This window comes from Herpailurus yagouaroundi, unplaced genomic scaffold (assembly GCF_014898765.1).
Source record: "Herpailurus yagouaroundi ecotype Mexico unplaced genomic scaffold, PumYag 164, whole genome shotgun sequence".
NCBI lineage: Eukaryota > Metazoa > Chordata > Mammalia > Carnivora > Felidae > Herpailurus > Herpailurus yagouaroundi.
Genome location: NW_024412405.1, coordinates 9484215 through 9504845, shown reverse-complemented (window position 1 = coordinate 9504845; position 20631 = coordinate 9484215). Strand labels below are relative to the sequence as shown.

Sequence of the window (20631 nt, the reverse complement as noted above, 5' to 3'; positions counted from 1 at the left end):
TCAACTTTTGACAGCAAAGAGTCAAAGTTGCAAGTTAAAGTTACAGTAAAACTTTGGTTTGTGAGCATAATTTGTTCTGGAAACATGCTTGTAATCCAAAGCACTTGTATATCAAAGCAAATTTTCCCCTAAGAAATAATGGAAACTCAAGTGATTCATTCTTCAACCCAAAAATATTCATATAAAATGATTACAATACTGTAATATAATAGAAAATAATAAAGGAAATACAAAATATAAAAAAAAATAAATTAACCTGCACTTACCTTTGAAAACCCTCGTGGCTGGTATGAGGGAGACAAGAGAAGGGTTATTGTGTAGAACAACTTTCACTATCACTGACTGTCTCACTGCTATCTATTAGCTCAATGTACTCTTTTTCTGCATGGGGACCATTTTATATACTAGCATGGATGTTGACTACAGTACAGTATTAATAAACTCTTGCCATACACTGTATTTAATGTAACTGGAAATAAGACAGCAGAGGAAAGGGTTTGTATCTGCAGGCAGCCTGACCTAGAATGAAGCAAAGTATTCCTAAGCTTAGTGTTGTGTGGAAAAACAAAGGACTGTCCATAGATACTTTGAAGTGACAAAAAATACACTAGTGCCAGTTGTGGGCACCTTCCAAAGTTCTGAAAAATCACTGCTTTCTGCCAAACACTGTAGCCTGAGACCAAGCATCCGAGCATGGGAGATGATCACCCACAATCTCACAGAGAAAAAGAGAGAGAGAGAGAGAGGGAGAAGAACCATTGTGATCATGTGACAATCGGTGTCATGTACTACCCACAATGCAAAACATCCCTCATTTATCAAGTTAAAAAGTATCAAATGTTTGCTTATCTTGTAGAACACTTGCAGACCAAGTTATTCACAATCCAAGGTTTTATTGCATATCCTTTTACAAGAAATATCAGTTTGTTTCTGTTCTCTGCATGCAAATTTGACAAGAATAAAAATATTCTTTTTTTTAAGTTTATTTATTTATGTTGAGAGAGAGTAACAGACAGAAAGTATGTGTGCATGACAGCAGGGGAAAGGCAGAGAGTGAGGGAGAGAGAGAATCCCAAGCAGGCTCCACGCTGTCAGTGAGGTGCCTGATGTGGGGCTCGATCTCTCGAACTGTGAGATCATGACCTGAGCTGAAATCAAGGGTTGGATTTAACCAACTGAGCCACCCAGGCACCCAAAGTTTAAAAATATTCTTATGGATGGGCGCCTGGGTGGCTCAGTCAGTTAAGCATCTGACTTCGGCTCAGGTCATGATCTCACAGTTTGTGAGTTCAAGCCCCACGTCAGGCTCTGTGCTGACAGCTCAGAGCCTGGAGCCTGCTTTGGATTCTGTGTCTCCGTCCCCCTCTGCCCCTACCCACCCCCCTCAAAAAAAATACATATTAAAAAATTTTTTTTAAATATTCTTGTGGAAATTTATTAGATGCAACAGAAGAATGTCCAATACCATAAACTAACTGTAGCTTTCTATATATAAACCCAGATTATTTTAACAGCTGTTTATTTCTGATTGAGAGAAAAGCCTACATGTTAGGTCAGTGCTTCTCAGCACAATTTTGGATTGGAATAATGATCATGGAAGTGGACTCTCTAACATCTATTCTACATCAAATGATTAGACTAAGTCTAACATAGTAATCTCGTTTCCACTTCCAAGTGATTAGGTTAGGTGCGGACATGAACTGATCCTAGAATAAGACAAAGATTTGTAAGGACTTATGGAGAAAGCTGCCTTATTCCTAAGAAAGACACAGAGAAAAATGGCCTTTTACTTCCTCTGGACATTGCTGCTCTGATTTTGAAACTCTGATAGCCACCTTTCTCCCCCACCCCCCCCCCACCCCCCAAGATAAAACACTGAGAAAGGCAAAGGGAGAGATACAGGACCTTAATGAACTTGTTGGTCTACTGTATCAATCCATTCTGCAGCCTATTCTGCCTCAGGATTCCCATTATATAATATCATAAATTCTCTTAGTATGACAGTGTGCATCATGGTTTTCTGTTCCCTGGAAATGAAAATATCCTAACAGATACAGGAAGGATACATAAGCATTCTGGGGAATTAAGTGACTCCAATAAGTTACACCAGTGTCGAGACATAATTAGGATAAAATTTCATCAGGACAAGAATGTGATTATTCACTTAAGGTTGAACAAATAGTGAGAATATAAGAAATACAGAAAATTGATGTCTGCATGTTTCAGGAAAAAGAGGAAAGCTTAAATGCAAGACATGTATTTCAGCAAAAATACTGCGTTTTTAAACATAATAAGACAATAGTAGATAATTCTCATATGTTGAGCCAACCATGCATTCCTAGAAACAATCTCACTTGGTCACAGTGTATAATCCCTTTAATATGCCGCTGGATTTGGGTCGCTAGTATGTTTTTGAGGATTTTGCTTCTATATTTATAAGGGATATGGGTCTGATACCTATCTTGCACACCAGCTCTACGTACTGTCCATTTGATGACCTCCCAGGCCATCGTATTCTCCTGGTTTCCTATTAACTCCCTGGTGTCTCCTTCTCAGTGTCCTTTGATGGCTCCTCCTCTTCTTCCCGATCACCTTGAAGTGTCTCAGGGCTCAGTCCTTGTTCCTTTTCTCTTCACACAGTCCCTCTGAAATCTCATCCTCTCTTGTAACTTTTAATATTGCCCATATGACAACAACCACCAGACTTAGTATCTCTACCAAACATCTTTTCCAAAACACTTATCCACTATCTCCATTGGATATCAACTCAATATCTCTAATTCAACAAATGCAAAACAAAATTCCTGATCTCCCCATCAAAACCTGCTCCCCTCAGTTTTCTTCATCTGGGTTTTTGACCACTGCATCTTTCTACATGCTCAGGCCAAAACTATCAGGACTCATTTTTGTCCCCTCTCTCTCTCACACCCGCACCCTGTTGACTCTACTTTTCTAAGCACATCCTGAAACCAACCACTTTGCACCACGTCCCACTGCTGCCACCCTGGTATCAGTCACCTTTATCTCTCACTTGGATTATTTTCAGTAGCCCGCCCATCTGCTTAGACCCTTGACTAAATATAGTCTACTCTCAACTGGCAGAATAATCCTTTAAAAATAAAAGATAGACAGAGGTGCCTGGGTGGCTCAGCCAGTTGGGCGTCTGACGCTCAGTTTTGGCTCAAGTGATGACCTCATTGTATCCTGAGTTTGAGCCCCACATTGGGCTCTGTGCTGGTGGTGCAGATCCTGGTTGGGAATCTCTCTCTCTCTCTCTCTCTATCTCTCTCTGCCCCTCCCCTATTCATGCTGTCTCTGTCTCCCTCAAGATAAATGAATAAACTTAAAAAAAAAATTTTTTTTTTTTTAACATGTAAGACAGAACAGGGGCGCCTGGGTGGCTAAGTCAGTTAAGCATCCGATTTATGATTTCTGCTCAGGTCCTGATCTCACGGTTCCTTAGTTGAAGACCTGCATGTGGAGCCTACTTGGGATTCTCTCTCACTCCTTCTCTCTCTCTCTCTCTCTCTCTGCCCCTCCTGTGTGTGCTCACTCTCTCTCTCAAAAATAAGTAAACTTTAAAAAATAAAATAAAATAAACTCTAAAAAATAAAACGTAAGGCAAGAATCATTGCTTTTGTATTCAGTAATAGATCTCAGGGGCCAACAGCAATGCCTGGCACATAGTTGGAACTCGGTAAACATTTGCTAAGTGACCACTCACAGCCTGTAGGTTTCTGATTATTAACCCTCATCCACAACAAGCTGACCCAGACATACAATCGAACCCTTTCTTTTAGTTTAGTAAGTGGGGGTGGGGGACAGAAATCCACATACACAAACCACCCATAAATGTGGCTCAGAATTGAAGGCAGAAATGGAGGGAAGTTGGTTACAGCAACACAAATAGCACCCACTTAAACATTAGACATGTCTCTCCACTTTTGAAATGCCCTTTGGCCTCTCCCCAGCAATCTCAATTGGCCTTCAAAGTTTTAAAAAGAAATCCCCACACTCCTAGGAAAAGACTAACAGGTCTATAGCCATGATAACAAGTAAATATCCATAGTTGTAAATCCATTAAGTCACTCAATGGACTGTAGTCCTAGGACAGTCCTCTAGTCATAGTAACAAATAAATACGAAATCTGTTTTTAAATCCTTTTATCAATCATAATTCCCTTTAGGAGATACACTTCTAAAATAACCCGTTGGTGACAGCTCCTAGCTTTGAAAGTCATATAATGGTGGCAAACTCTCCCAGGAACACACTTCTGAGGCTGTGGTCAATCTCGAAACAAACCATCCCCCAAAACCTGATCAATGTAAGATAAGCGAGACTACGCCGGCAGGGCTCTCCCTGATCTCAGATACTGAGTGCTGGTCTCATCCTTCAATGTCCATTATGCCATTCAGTCCTGAGCCTCACCTCTTTCCCCCTGCTCCTCCTTCCTCTATGCTCACCCCTCCACCCTTCTCTTCTCTCCCATCTCATAAGCAAGACAGAATTCACTCAGTCTCTGATGCGATGCACTTTGACCAGTGTTATGCATGGGCTTCTACCAATATTCAAGCAGTTTCCCTTCAGAATAATTAAAGATGCTCTCCTTTTTTTAAAAAAAATTTTTTTTCAACGTTTATTTATTTTTGGGACAGAGAGAGACAGAGCATGAACGGGGGAGGGGCAGAGAGAGAGGGAGACACAGAATCGGAAACAGGCCCCAGGCTCTGAGCCATCAGCCCAGAGCCCGATGCGGGGCTCGAACTCACGGACCGCGAGATCGTGACCTGGCTGAAGTCGGAGGCTCAACCGACTGCGCCACCCAGGCGCCCCAAAGATGCTCTCCTAAACATAGCTCTGTCTCCCCAAAATAATTCTGGTACCAGGGCAAAGTATTTTTGCTTTGTTACACATATCATTCTAAGGGCAATTCTTCTAACTGCTATTTGAAAAGTAAGGAAATGGAGTATCAGTGAGTTTAAACCAAGATCATAGTATCATTAAGAGGAGGAACTATGATCTAAACCCAGACTTTTTAAAATTCAAAATGTGTGTTTTTTCACTACAATATGCTGCCCACCACCATAGGAGCCATATCTTTTCCCTGTAATAATCATAATTGATTGCACAAGCCCTGCTGTTTCTTATTTCCTTCCGTCTACTCATGTCCTGGAATACCCTCCTTACCCTCCTAAATGGCTGTCTTTTTTTAAATTAATTTATTTATTCCAAAGGAGAGAGAGAGATGCAGAGAGAGAGAGATGCAGAGAGAGAGAGAGAGAGAGAGAGAGAGAGAGAGAATCCCAAGCAGGCTCCATGCTGTCAGCACAGAGCCCAACACAGGGCTTGATCCCATGAACTGTGAGATCATAACCTGAGCAGAAATCACCCAGGCACACCCTGCTGCCTTTTTTTTGATTGATTTTTATTTATTCTTTAAAATTCAGCTCCAGGGGTGCCTCGATGGCTGAGTTGGCTAAAGTACCAGCTTCAGCTCAGGTCATGATCTTGTGGTTTGTGACTTCAAGCCCCGCATCAGGCTCTGCACTAACAATGCAGAGCCTGCTTGGGATTCTCTCTCCCTCTCTCTGCCCCTGCCTCTCTCTCTCTCTCTCTCTCTCTCTCAACATAAATAAATAAACTTTACAAAAATAAATAAATAAAATTCAGCTCCAGCATAACCTTCTTCATGAAGCCATCCCCAACACACCTGCTGGCTTAAGTATCTCCTCAGTATTCTCTTAATGTATCTATCATCATGCTACCATACTGCAATGCAATTATCCTTTATGTATATGTCTCCTCCACAAGAAAGTAAGCTTCTTGGGGTGAATGGGTGGCTCAGTCAGTTAAGCGTCCGACTTAGGCTTAGGTCATGATCTTGAGGTTAATGAGTTTGAGCCCCATGTTGCGCTCTGTGCTGACAGCTCAGAGCCTGGAGCCTGCTTCAGATTCTCTGCCTCCCTCTCTCTGCCCTTCCCCCACTCATGCTCTGTCTCTCTCCCTCAAAAATAAACATTAAAAAACATTAAAAGGAAAAAAAGTGAGCTTGTGGAGAACAGACACTGTCTCATTGTTTGTAACCCAGTATCAAACACAATGTTCATTGTAGACTATATATCTAATAATTGTTGAATGGGTTTTGATAAGAGCAATTCAAATATTAATAGCAGTTAAGACTAGTGCTGTCATATTTAATCCCTAGCATCCTTTGGGATGCTTTGGGATTGTATAAACAGAGTGTCACTTTTGCAGAACCCAGCTTAGGGTTTCTTGGCTTGCGGTAGGTGCTAAATGATATTTTTTTCAATTGAATGATCAGAACTGGTGTTACTGCTTCTTTGTGTGTGTGGGGAAAGACATTGGATAGGGAAGCAAGTTACTAAACCTCTGTAAACGTTCTTTTTCCTCATTTGTATAAGCAGTAATAATACACCTCCTTGGAAGGTTAATTTTAATAGCACATGAAAAGTCATTAACACAGCTTGGAACAGAGCAACCATTAAAATCAATGTTCGACTGAATTATGACTTCGAAGAGCTGTGGTCTTTTTTACACATGGGAAAACGCTTTTCTGTAATTCAGATGTAAATGCAATTTTGAATAGAACAAACCCAACCTGTTTCATTTAATTTCACAATGTATCACTTACCTTTCTTCCGAAGGTGAAGATGAACGAATTGACCAGTTATCTAGAGATAAGTGGGAAGTAAAAAAAAAAAAGTCAGGACACCAATAGAAGCAACTCCGGTTGAACAAGTTTTATATTAAAATATGAAATGATATAATATTTACCAAATTTCATGCTTTTCAGGCAACAGTCTTCCTTCTATTTCAAGGGAGACAATAAGATAAATGTTAAAGGAGTAACCCAAATATCAAAGTTAAATTTATAATTTATTCTCATGTGTGATTTTGAAGAACAGGGGAGAAAGAAATCAACCATTTGTTCTTACCTCCTGGGCCCCTGAACTACCTTTTTCTGGAAGTACAGCTTTCTTATGAAAGGATGTATAAATCTTTACGAGTATTATCTCAAAAATAATTCCTAGGAAAATTATAAAAAAGATTGCCATCCAGTCATTTTGAGTCCAGGACTCTACAAGTTCCCACAATGGCAAAAATGTATTATCTTCCAGTCTATTCTGCTCTGCTCTTTTAAAGAAATAAAATTCCGTTGACATTTTTATGTAAAATGTGAAATAGGTTGAGGTCTCATTCTGAAGTCTTCAATTTTGGATGCTCCAAAACACAAAAAGGTGGTATGCCCATCTCATAACCCCATGCAATGCTCTGCCAGAAAAAAATGTCCAGTGCTGCTCAGTGTCTTGATCAAGTGCAGCAGCAGTGATGGGTCTGGGCCTACGCACAGCACGTGTCATAGTGGGTATTCAACTGAGCTCATATCAACTTACCTTAGCAATAGTGAAAGCTCACTAGTGAGACATGTTTGGTGCTTTAGTAGTTTTTTAAATTTAAAAATTGTAAATAATCCTTTATTAATTTCACAAAAAGAAAATATAATTCTATAAACAATCCCTTCGTACATTTGATTACTACCCTGTAATTCAAAAAATGCAGAACAAACTTGAATTAGACATAGCCATTTTCTAGTACCACCAGGAATACTGCATTTTGTGCTTGTGGTTAGGAAAATATGAATGTACTGTTGAGTTAGTAAAAAACAGAACAAAAAAACTAAAGGAAATGCTGCAGTTTGAGTTTCAGACAGATACCAAATCATTTTTTAGTATGTCTCACTGTCACTGGGTGAGATATTATTGTCTGTCTCTTATGGGCCTGCCTGATTTTGTTTTCTTAAGATAGAACATCTCATTTTATACTTCTTTTTGCCAGAGGGGCCTGTTAGCAATGTTCCTCAACAATGTACTGTTACATGCTGAAAACCAAAGGTACATTCTGGAATCGTCTGGTGGTGAATTCCCTTTTTGCCCTATCTCTAGTGATTCCAAAGAACGGCTCCTTGTGAGGCTTCCTGATGTCAGAATTCGCATGTATTTAAGAGCCAGGTTTAACTACTGCTCACTTTCTCTCAAAGTCTAGAAGGCAGACTCAATTTCTCTTGCCTGACAGCAGGCATTCTCTAACTCATTTAATGTGAACTACTGTAAACAGTACTCAATGTCTTAACACTTTATAGTTCCTGAGACCTTGCAGAGCTTTATGGCACTGAATCCCTGATTGGTATGCCTCAGACTAGCTCTGTAAGAACTGACAAGGAACCGCTCATGCTGATGGGGAATGTGCAAGAGGTAAAGAATATCCTCCTTTAGAGCTCTGTCATGTTTGTTCCTATGGGCTTGCCTACTAGGGGCGCCTGGGTGGTTCAGTCAGTTAAGCTTCCGACTCTTGGTTTCAGCTCAGGTCATGATCTCAGGGTTCGTGAATTCGAGCCCTGTGTCGGGCTCTGCACTGATGACACAGAACCTGCTTGGGATTCTCTCTCTCCCTCTCTCTCTGCCCCTTCCCCTACTCACACACTTGCTCTCCAAAATAAACTTAAAAAAAAAAAAAGTCACCTAATTCTGAGTGTAGACACTGATGTCCTTTACACCAGAAACCTCTTCCTGTGTTAATCTCAAGTAAACTGCATAAAAAGTAAAGTGCTAAACTGGATTTATTTCTTAAAATTATGAAGACAATAAAAAAATAAAATAATGAACACCAGAGAAATTCCATCACTAATAGAAATATAGACACAAGAGAACACTCCAAAAAATTCTGTTTAAGTTTTAAAATATCTATTATATGTACCAAGGTCACATTCTTCACACTCTTTGGACATTGTGAAACTAAGCTTTTCCTTTTTAAAAAAAATTTTTTTTTACATTATCTATTTTAGAGAGAGAGAGAGAGACAGAGCACGAGCAGGGGAGGAGCAGAGAGAGAGAGGGAGACACAGAATCTGAAGCAGGCTCCAGGCTCCAAGCTGCCAACACAGAGCCTGACGCGGGGCTTGAACCCACAAACCGTGAGATCATGACCTGAGCTGAAGTGGACACTTAATCGACTGAGCCACCCAGGTGCCCCTAGGCTTTTCCTTTTTTATGTATCAGGAAAAAATCCCAATAATAGGTGTATAAAACAGCAATATAAAACCAGGGACTGCTCATAGTGGTTAGAAATTCTCCCTTTAAAAATATCTTAGTTCAATTACAACAAATATTCAATAATGAATATGTAAGGCACTGAACAACTAAAAAGGGCTCTATGGATACAAAGATCAGTGAAAATCATTCCCTGACATGGGGTATTTGTGATGTGCAAATATGCCAATAATTTACTGAAAAGGCAGCACGTGAACAGAGAGGAAGATACTACTTGAGTTCCAAGGAGGGCTACTTGGTTGGAGTAATTCAAAAAAAAGCTGTGAAGGGGGAAAGAGAATATAAGCATGTTAAAGGATGAGGAGGATTTGATAACAGGTGAGGACCAACAAGAAAGTTTCAGGAAGACGAGGCAGAAAGCCTTGTTCCAAAACTTTGTGTTGTCCAGATTAACCGGAGTGCTGTGCAGGGCTGTGCAGTGTTGTCCAGGTTCATAGTATGGGGGAAATCAGGCTACAATGTTGATAGGGCCTATTGTGAAGAACTTTGAACCAAGGACTTCAACCTTAGTAGTCACTTTTGGAGATTCATCAACATAGTTTTTGACTTGAGTGTGTCAATTGGTTTGTTGAAGCAAGGAGACCACAAAATAGGAAAATCAGTTAGGTGACTGCTGTTATACAGATGAGAACTGGTGAAGGCCTGGATTAAGAGGAATGGCAGCATAAACAAGAGAGATGACAGAATCAGACACTGAAAACTCATGATCTGGCAACGTACTTATAAGGAACAAATGGATCTGGAAGGGGGTAGAAAAGCTAATGGTGAGGGAGAAAGGATTTCAAGATAACCCCCAGGTTCTCCACCTGGAAACCACGGACATTGTGGATCAGATCCTGCTTTGTTACGGCTGGCTGCCATGCACATTAGACTGCTGGCCGCATCCCTTTCCTCCGCCTATCGGATGCCAGTAGTACTGCCACCCCAGCCATAACCACCAAAAGTTCCCCGACGTTGCCAACGTCCCTTAGGGGGCCAGATCACTCCTGGTGGAGAACTACTGGTCTAGGTAGTGGTCGTGCTATTGAGGGTGCCCACCAGAGGCGGTGCCAGGACAGCTCTTTAACCATAATCTCAAACTTTTCCCTGCAAGACATGGCAAATCTGTGAGGAGCAGCTGGGCCCTTTTCACAAATGTTCATTCCAGCCCTAGACATACCATTCATCTCTCTGGGAGCTGTACACTCCCCAGCCCTGCCCTGGTACACAGCTCTCAAATGACAAGCTATTTCACCAATCAGGAAGTTTCTTACAAGTAACTCTCGGAAAAATCAACTTTAAAAGACCATCTACGCCATCTCTATGTTTGATGTAGTATCTTTGGTCACCTATATTATCCCTATAGTTTAATTTGCCAACAAATATGACTACATAGCCTGGTTAGTAACCTTTTAACCTTTTCACTGTCCTTTTTATGTTATGGTCTGCTCTATAGTAAGTTTTCCTTTTTATTTTCCCATTAGTTTTATTTCTGACTTTTAATATTAATATTTCCAATTGATTTGTATTTGTTTGTAGACCATAATTATATTTGTCAGCTCTGGATGTGTTTTATGTGTTTATAATACCTTGATATCAGTAGTGTTTTAAAGTTTCAAATGTTAAGCAATGATTATGTACTATGTACTATTTTTTACAATTTAAGCCTTGTCAGGGGTGCTTAGGTGGTTCAATTGGTTGGTTGAGTGTTTGACTTTGGCTCAGGTCATGATCTTGCAGTTTGTGAGTTCAAGCCCCGCGTCGGGCTCTGTGCTGACAGCTCAGAGCCTGGAGCCTGCTTTGGATTCTGTGTCTCCTCCTCTCTCTGCCCCTCCTCCCATCCTCATGCTCTCTCACTCTCTTTCAATAATAAATGTTAAAAAAAATTTTTTTTTAAGTCTCGTTTAAGAAATTTAGTCAAAAAGTAACTATCATATCCTGAGTGACACTGACATTTTGATTTCATAGTGGTACGTAATTTCACTAATATAAACGATTTGGACACTGTTACCCAGGTTTCTGTTCTTTATGCACTATTGAGAAAAATTAACAAATAATTAAAATCCATGGACCCCACCAGAGAATGAGGGACCTCAAAAGTCAGCAAGCTGTCCAATCCACCTTGAGGCTGTCTGAAGGGCCTAACATTAGAGCAGTAGAGAGGCCAGGAAAAAAAGAGTCAGTATCTTACTATAGAAAAACACCCTTCACTACAAACTTACACATCATCAGCCCCATCACATTTTGTGCCCGTCGTAGGAAACACGGACACTGTGTTTTTAATATATAACTCAACACCATTCCAAGTCCAGTCCAGGTATTGACTGAACTTCCTAAAACAAAATGAAGTGCCCTAAGTCTGCCTAGATTTCAGCACAGACGTTAGTCCTTATTTCATTCTCCTCTTATTCGGAGAGGTCGAGACATCAAGTTCCTCTGTTATAGTTAAGCTCTAAGTATTTACTCATCTTTGCAAACCCAATCAAGCTTTGCCTGTAACAGGCCTTCAGTAAACATTTACTTTTTTAATGTTTATTTATTTTTGAGGGGGAGAGAGAGCGTGGGTGGAGGAGGGGTAGAGAGGGAGACACAGACTCTGAAGCAGGCTCCAGGCTCCGAGCTGCCAGCACAGAGCCCGATGCAGGGCTCAAACTCACAAACTACAAGATCATGACCTGAGCTGAAATCAGACGCTTAACCGACTAAACCACCCAGGTGCTCCCGGTAAACCTTTCTTGAATGAAAGTTGTTACTTCTTTCCAAAAACAATGTTCAGGGTCCCCATATTTGAAAATGTATCTTCCCTCCTATCCCTTAACTGAGACTTAAAAGATTAGGTGAATGAGTGTATACATTCTATAAAACTGACCACACTCAGCACAGTAATGTAATGCTTATTTTCCTTTTTTAAAGACACTGCTCTGCAACATTAGACTACTTTCTCAGTTGCACAGAAAATAAGACAAAAGTTCTAGTGTAACAAAATTCAAATGTTTAATTTTTTTCAAAACTTAACTATATTAATGAAAATAAATTATATGTAGACCACCTTCAGTATTTGTACATCATCTTTATACAACTATAACAGTGCTTTCAAAAGATATTTTGTAGAGAACATTAATTTCACAATTAAAACATGTTTTAAAAATGGGGGAACATTAAATTCATCTGAAATATCTCATAATGCAAGAGGTATGCTGTTCTTTATCAAATGAACTCTATTTGTATCCAAAATAACATGGCTTTTAGCTAAATACAATTATTTCTTGTCCATTTCAGTGATTTCCTGGATCCAAAACAAAATCTGTGTATTTATTTCTTTGAAAACATCATTTGTTGAACGTCCTTTCACTGCCATGGAATGGTTTGCCTTCTCAATCCAGTGGATTTTATTGGGAGCTTGCATTTTCTGTGCCACTTTCTCCAACAAGTTCTAAAGGAAAAAAAGAAGAAGATACTAGACTAATAATGCTCTTTTAGTGTTTAATAAGGATTCTCTCTCTCTTTCCTGCACCGCCTATACTGGCATCCGTTCACTAAATATTAAATACTTACTCTACAGACAACTTTCGAGGCAATGGAATATGCAAAGAAATGTCCACAGAAGTGGCAGTCTACGTCTCAGTTACAGCAATACCACAAACAGATCAAGTACTCATTATTGGCAATATATAGTAACATGTACAAGTTATTAACTTTTTCTCAAGAGTCAATTTTATAATTGAAGAGGCTGCTTTAATGTTGAAATGATAAAGACAAATGTATAGTCTAGTAATCCCCAAAACACAAGATTCAGATATTAATCTTTCATTCCCAAATAAGAGTCAAACCATTTAGCAACTCTTTCCAGGCAGATGAATTCTGTCAGTATGCTTATATTTCTCGGTTCTCCAAAGCAACAGGTAACTAAGTCACAAAACTAGCATTAGTCCAATCAGCACCTTTTAAAGAGACTGAAAGCTGCAGGTAAGATCTTGTTTCCAAGATAATTGTCTTTCATTCACTCTCTCATTTACACAAACATCAAGTTGTAAATCACCTTTTCACACATTTCATCTGCTGAACCTGACACAAACAATACAGGATCTTTTATACGATAGAGATCTTCATCTCTAAGTTTATGTTGCTGCTTTGGATGGTGCAGTGGGTAAGAAATACAAATGAGACCTCGAACAAAAGCATCAGCATCATCTGGCTCAATATGGCACATTACAGAAGCAGCTGCTCTTGAGCCCATTGAACGACCTAAAATCAATTAAAATTAAGTTCAGTTTGATATATAAACATTCATATAAAGAAGTGGTGATAATATGGCAAATTAGATTTCATTTACTGTTCATCCATCATAACTGCATCACTTAACTCCAAAAGGTGGCAATTAACAAGCTGTGATACCCATAATGGACATCTATAGCTTCCTTACATAGAGCTAAAAATGATCCTAAGTCAAAAAAAAAAAAAAAAGCAATTATTTTTCTGAAGAATACTTAAAGATCCTTGTGAAGGAATCATTTTATAGAGGGTGACTCAGAGATATAAATAAAAGGAGAGATCTTTGGGTTACAATACATATCTATGATGTTTAAATCTACTTTAAACATATAAAGTACCTTGATATTATACAAGAAAGTGACTTACCAAAACAAAACAAAAAATCCTTAAATTAGCTTCCTGTCATCAATTAATTTTAATTCTTGATTACCTGTTCCTATATTAATATTAGTAAATTTAAAAGCAAGTATTATAACTTACCGCCAAGGAAAACACCTGTCAATTTGTATTCTCCTAAGGTCTTTAGGTAATTCTAGAAAAACCAACCAAAAAATTATCAATTCTTCTCCTATAAAATATTCGACTGGAAAACCAACATATATTTCCCATCATTACTGAAATGTATGAAAATCTTTGTAAAGACAACCATAAAATCTTAAGGGAGTCTTCTTGAAAGAGGTAACCAGTTCTTTGCATTTCCAATCATGCTGTCACTATCAAATCATATCCTGGGTAATACAGGCAAATAAGTGAGGGAAAAAAAAAAAAATCACTTCACCAGTCTAAAAACTTCAAGATTCAGGTACTTAAATATTTTTAAGAATTACATTAAAAAAAGAAGCCAGTAAAAGCTTCCAACTGATACAGAATTTAATAACACTAACGTCTAATTTAAAGCCCTGAAAAATCTATCAAGTTTGAAATAATCTGGATTAAAAAAATTTCAACTTTGTTTTATCCAGGGATTTTAGTTTCAAACTGTGCTATATTTATTTGTACATTCATAGTATGGTAGGCAAATATTCAGAACTATATAATCTGAAGTTATGTCATTCCAGTAAGAAAATTATTATATCACAAATAGCTTCCCTTGGCAGTACCATAGGATATTTATGATGTGAGCATTCATCTCCATGGAAACTGACAGCAAAAAAGAGAAATCCATTATACAGCTTTCAGGTACTGTTGAGTTTCTAAGAATATTCATTAAAAGTTTTTTAAAATAAATAGAATTTGTCTTAAATGTATTAAGAATTTTACAACAGAATTGTTACAAGTAAATATAAAGAAATTTTCTTACCAAAACTGATTTATATGCCTTAATTCTATGTACAATATTAAGGCCTTTACAGGTAAATCTCAGGCAAAAAAACCCATGAGATGCAAGATGGGATGCCAGTGACATCAAATGAGGAAGATTCATATCTCCTGACGCTCCATGTGTAAGAATTATTCCATATGTTAAGCTCTTGTTAGGTACCAAACAAACAGCATCTAGTAATTTATTTCCAAAAGGTATTTTTAATTTAACCTGGAATTCAAGAGAATAAAGGGATCAAAAATTACTTCCTTGCCTATTCAGACAACTGAACAACTATATGTTTGTTTTGTGAGACCCATGATTCACATGGCCTCTAAATAAAAAGCACTATTAACAATAGCTAATATTTAAGTACTTATTGTCAAGTACTGTAAGTGCTTTATATGTATTAACTTATTTAACCTTCCTAATAATTCTATAAGGTACTATTATCACCTCCATTTTATAGATGAGAAAACGGAGGCACAGCAGGTTAAGTAATCTGCCCAGGTTACATAGCTACTAGCTAGGATTCAAACTCAGGTAGTTTGCTCCAAAAGTCCTTACTCTTAACCACTAATGTTACTGTCTACCACAGTACAAATTGAAAATAAGAAAATTACTCTGGAGCCACATGACTTAAAAAAAAAAAAAAAAAAAGGAACCCTGAAGATGAAGAACATATGAAAATATGTATTACCTCTGTATGATTCATTTTCACTGTTGAGTAACAAACTTAAAGTGCATTACATCTGAGAAGCAAAGGACATCTCCCTGAAAAGAAGATTCTGTTGTGAACGGTGGGTTGGCAGACATGGACATGACATAAGAAGTATGAATGAACACATTCAGCAGCTGAAATAAACACATTTAGAACTACTTCTCTAAGAACTGGTGCCTTTACATATGCATTACTCAATTACTTCCAAGGTTCCTAAAACCATGGGCACCCAGAACTGGTTACAGGGCCAGGTGTGGGAATGGCAGATGTTATATAAGAAAAGCCAATATGATACCTTGACATGGAAATCTTAACAAAATTCATACCAAAGTAGAATGTTGTATCTTGGCATATATGCATATTTTTTCCCTAAGCATCTTTATTTTCAACCAACTATCTTTAACTTAATTTCACAGTATCTTTCCATTAACTTATTTCCTTATCATCATTCAGTTCTTCTTCCTACCCTGCAAGAGAAGTATGTATCCACACCTTTTGTCAGGTGACTTTGCAGAGCGTCCCAATATGTACTGTACATACATCTTCACCCTACTGATTTGGGCCTTGACTATGAGACACTACATTAACTAATGAAATATATGCGAAAGTTGTAATGTGCCACTTCTGAGCTGGCACATAGCAAATTCCCAGAAGCCCCCTTGAACTCCCATCCCCAGTCATGAGAAAAGCATGTTCCAGGTATTTTTGCTTTTTCAGCCTGGGTTCCAGAAGAAAGATAACACGCTGCAGCAGATATGAACCCGAAAGTAAAGTCTGGAGTCCAGCCTCATCCAGCCAAGATCTAAGCCACTGAAGAACCAAAAATACTGGCCTGAAGAACCCAAGAGCATGAAATGTTAGGCCACTGAGATCTGGGGACTGTTACACAGCATTCCTTCATATGGAAGAGATCTCGTATTATTCAAGGTATAACCAACACCAAGATCTCCATTATCCATCTATTTTTTCCTGTTAACATTTATTCATTCATTCATTCATGGAATAGAGATAATAACAGAGTTCAAAGTTCAAAAGGTACCAAAAATATACAGTGAAGTGTCCCTCATTCCATTTTTGCCTTGCTACCCAGATCCCTTCTCCAAAGTCAACCAATATTGCCTGCTTCTTCTGTATCTTTCCAGATATTTTATACATATATACACACACACACCTTTTTTAATAAACTCATATTTTTCTGAATCCCCCACCACCTAACATACATCTTTTGTTTACTCTTTTCTCTATACAATGAGCTTCTTTCATTGTGTTTTATGGCTGCAGAATATCCCAAGGGAAGGTTGTGCATGTTGTATTTCACCAACCATCACTGACACTGATTCTAATCTTTTGCTAAAATACTGCAATGAATGGTATGCACCTTATTTTCTCACGTGTGTAGACCAATTGTAATAACTTTGTGGGAGAGGAACTGCTGTATCAAAGGGTATGTTCACTTGCAATTATATTTTTTAAGGAATACATTCGATTTCTGAATGGGTAATATCTGCATATGTTACAAAATTTTTAAAGGACAAACATGTAAATAGTTAACCCTCATCAGATTCTTTTCCTCCAGCCATGGAGTTTCCTTTCCCAGAAGTAACCACTGTGACCAACTTATTTTTTTTTAAGGTTTTTTTGCAGGGGTGGGGGGGAGGGGGCAGAGAGAGGAGGAGAGAATCGCAAGCAGGCTCCATGCTCAGCATACAGCCTGATGGGAGGGCTCGATCACCCCCTGACCCCATGAGGTCAGGACCTGCGGCGAAATCAAGAGTCAGGTGCTTAACTGACTGAGCCTCCCAGGCGCCCCCACTGTGACCCGCTTAACTATCTTTCCACACGTGTGTGTTATGTGTGCAGACAAGTTTTCTGACTTGAGCCTGAGGGGAATCGGTCTGGCTACAAAAATCCTGGGGTTTCCGTGGGGGGAGGAGGAGAATAAAGGACTTCAGGCTTCAGCGTCCCTGCCTTCAAAAACACAGCCCCTTAGTTAACTGTGCCTGAGGTCCCCTGGTTCAAAGCTCCGTCCTCTGTTCTCCCAAGAGCCTCCCGCCTTCTAGTGGGAGAAGGCAGTCACCCAACACTGTGAAACCGGGAAGGAGATGCGCACATCTAATTACCTCTGCAACAGATTTCACCTAGGTGCACCCCCAACACCACTTCCTTCGCTGGCAGCTGCCAGTTTGTGTGTTTTGTATTCAATTGTTCCACACTGTTCCTTGCTGCAGGTTTAAAATTACGCTGTTTGCTAAGAACCTTTGCTTTCCGGACCCCACTACTTTACTGCTATCGTTTCCTTTCCCATTCTCTCCATCATTTGAATTTAAGTCTTCTAAAAAAAAAAAAAACCCTTTACCGTAATTTTAGTGAGATTCCAGGAGCCAGTATTCAATCCACTTTCTTGGCCTAGAATGCTCTACTCTCCCGAAACCACCTGGATGTTTGGGTTCTTTCGGAGAAACTCTACGGCCTGCCAGGTTTCCGGATGCACAGTCCACTCCTCACAGCTGGTGCCCTTGTTCTCCACCGGCTACTTCGGTTACCAACGAAACTGTTCCGGGATACGGTGCAACCCGGTCTCCGCAGTCTGGGTTAAGACCTCTGGTTTCGCATTCGGACAGGGCAGGGCAGCAGTCTGGCTCTGCCCCAAGGTCTTCAACTGTAAAAGGAGAGCCACAGGGATACCCTGAGGACGAATCTGCAGTCTCCGTACTTCGCGAGCATTCCGGAGGGACTTGTACGACGACCACGAATACCGGGGGCGCAAGAGGCGATCACGTCTCGTGCTCAAGGACCGACACGCCACGACCACCCCAACTTCCAACCGAAAAACTGCGCGGGCATCGTCCAGTGTGTCCACAGCGGTGCGCTGGAGGTCACGGGCGAGCAAACACGTGAAGAGTTCAAGTCTTCCGGAGGCCGATGACCTGGCCGGGTGGGTGCACACCAGACAGCACGCGGGACCAGGGCAGAAATTCGGAGCGACCCCCCACCTCCCCGCCAAGAATTTAGGGTTCCAAGGCACCTGTGAGAACCCTCTCGTGCACTCAACTGGCGCGCGTGCGCGGGGTGCGCGGTGGCCGCCCCCCGCCCCCGGGGCGCGGCGCGACCCCCTCACAGCTCCGGCCGCTTCGGCTCTCCCCGCCCGAGCCGTCCCCTCACTGCGGCCTCACCAGCGGCCAGGAGGGCGAAACCCCGGCGGTCGGGCCCGCGGGCACCGCACTTACACCCAACGCCTCACGGAGGCGACCAGCAGCCGTCGAGGGGCGCCGGCCGCGAGCCCTAATGTTTCAGACGGGGCCGCCAGGCGCGCCAGCACCTTCCTCTGGAGGCCGTCCCCCACCCAGCGACGCCAACCGCTACCGCCGCACTTACCGGGCCCGGGAAGGTGGCCGAGACCGCCTAGCCGTCCGCACTCCCTTCACGGAACAAACTACCACGCTCGAAGCGACCGCCTCGCCGCACCCGCCAGCCCGTTTCGCATCGACGCACGCGCGCGCAGACCCCGCCCCCCGGGCGCGCGGGCGGGCGCGTAGGGCACGCCGGGAGCGGGAGTTTTCCAGCCGCTTCCGGGTGACTGGGGCGGGGGTTGCTCGCTAACAAGCTGGTGGTGGGTGGTGAGTGACTTTCAGTCCCTGCCTCACCCAATGACTCCCTCCACGCTGGACCGTTCCCCGTGTCCCAGCCGCTCCATTTCAACAGTGGCACAGGTCAATGAACGTGGAGTCAAGTCTGATTATTCATTTTCTCACACCAAACAATCGGCCAATGCTGTTGACTCTATTTGCAAATATATACAAAATCCAACCACTGCTCATACTTCTGCCAAACTGGTCGGAACCCCCACCCCCCACGCCTATCAACTCTGCCTGGATTACAGAAAGAGTCTACTAAATGGTCTCTTGTTTCCACCTTTACTTCCACCTCTTTGCTACTTGAACAATTCAGCAACCAACTAGACCCTGTTGAAATGTAAACACCTTCTCCAAACCTTCCAGAGGCTTCCCATCTGTCTCATAACTAAAGCCAAAGCCTTACAATGACCACTAAGGTTTTATATTGTTTACACATATTTTTTGTTTCAAGTTTTTATTTAAATTCCAGTTAGCTAACATATATTGTAGTATTAGTTTCGGAAATAGAATTTAGTGATTCATAACTTGCACTTAACACCCAGTATTCATAACAAGTGCCCTCCTTAATGAGCATCACCCATTAGATCATCTCCCATCCGCTTCCTCTTCAGCAACGCTCCGTTTGTGCACTGTAATTAAGAGTGTGTTTTATGGTTTGCCTCTCTCTTTCCCCCTATGTTTATCTGTTCTTAAATTCCAGAAATGAGTGAAACCATATGGTATTTGTCTTTCTCTGTCCTGACTTATTTCGCTTAGCATAATATTCTCTAGCTCCATCCACACACTGCAACTGTCAACATTTCATTTTTTTTATGGCTGAGTAATATTCCATTGTATATACACATACCACTTCTTCTTTATCCATTCATCAGTGGATGGACATTTGGGATATTTCCATAATTTGGCTATTGTTCATAATGATGCTATAAACATCATGGTGCATGTATCCCTTTGAATCAGTATCTTTGTATCCTTTGGGTAAATACCTAGTAGTGCAATTGCTGGATCAAAGGGTAGTTCTATTTTTAACTTTCTGCGGCACCTCCATGCTATTTTCCAGAGTGGCTGCATCAGTTTGTATTTTCACCAACAGTGCAAGAGGGCTCCCCTTTTTCCATATCCTTGCCAACACCTGCTGTTTTCTGTGTTGTTAATTTTAGCAATTCTCACAGGTGTGAGGTGATATCTCATTGTAGTTTTGATTTGTATTTCCCTGATAATGAGTGATGTTGGGCATCTTTTTCTGTGTCTGTTAGACGTCTGTATGTCTGTCTTCTCTGGAAAAATGTCTGTCTGTGTCTTTTGCCCATTTCTTAACTGGATTATTTATTTTTTGGGTGTTGTGTTTGATTAGCTTTGGATACTAACCCTTTATCCGAAATGTCATTTGTAAATATTTTCTCCCATTCCAAAGGTTGTCTTTTAGTTTTGCTGATTGTTTCTTTTGCTGTGCAAAAGCTTTTTATCTTGATGAAGTCCCACTAATTCATATTTGCTTTTGTTTCCCTTGCCTCTGGAGACGTGCCTAGTACAAAATTGGTACAACCAAAGTCAGAGAGGTTGCTGCCTGTACTCTCTAGGATTTTGATGGTTTCC

At 40.6% G+C, this 20631-nt stretch overlaps 2 protein-coding genes across 4 annotated transcripts in view; both read right to left on the bottom strand.

Annotated features, from left to right (window-relative positions):
* Positions 1-7454, bottom strand: part of LRTM3 (leucine rich repeat transmembrane protein 3) — a 29650-nt gene extending 22196 nt beyond the window's left edge. Inside the window, exons 1-4 of the mRNA XM_040486973.1 lie at positions 6957-7454; positions 6796-6829; positions 6653-6692; positions 1696-1706 (exon numbers count right to left, since the gene is read on the bottom strand). Coding sequence (XP_040342907.1) covers positions 1696-1706; positions 6653-6692; positions 6796-6829; positions 6957-7184 — 313 coding nt within the window. The 5' untranslated portion in view covers positions 7185-7454. The remainder of the gene's footprint in view (positions 1-1695; positions 1707-6652; positions 6693-6795; positions 6830-6956) is intronic.
* Positions 7455-12079: 4625 nt separating this feature from the next.
* TEX30 (testis expressed 30) lies at positions 12080-18904 on the bottom strand. 3 transcript variants are annotated; one of them, XM_040487110.1, is made up of 7 exons: positions 18776-18904; positions 17757-18059; positions 15380-15453; positions 14680-14910; positions 13860-13911; positions 13147-13352; positions 12080-12540 (listed from the first exon to the last, which is right to left on the bottom strand). In XM_040487110.1, the coding sequence occupies exons 3-7, from the start codon at positions 15392-15394 to the stop codon at positions 12367-12369; spliced, it is 678 nt and encodes a 225-aa protein (XP_040343044.1). In that variant the 5' UTR covers positions 15395-15453; positions 17757-18059; positions 18776-18904; the 3' UTR covers positions 12080-12366. The 3 variants fall into 3 exon arrangements, with proteins under 3 accessions (XP_040343044.1, XP_040343045.1, XP_040343046.1); XM_040487111.1 differs by having other exon boundaries at positions 17757-18269; positions 18776-18898; XM_040487112.1 differs by lacking the exon at positions 17757-18059 and having other exon boundaries at positions 18776-18890.
* Positions 18905-20631: the final 1727 nt, after the last annotated feature.

What these genes read in the sequence shown, in the direction of transcription:
- TEX30 (XM_040487110.1), bottom strand. An exon ending in AGGCATATAAATCAGTTTTG is followed by an intron (nt 13,912 to 14,679) that starts GTAAGAAAATTT and finishes TGGTTTTTCTAG; the next exon opens with AATTACCTAAAGACCTTAGG. An exon ending in GACAGGTGTTTTCCTTGGCG is followed by an intron (nt 13,353 to 13,859) that starts GTAAGTTATAAT and finishes AATTGATTTTAG; the next exon opens with GTCGTTCAATGGGCTCAAGA.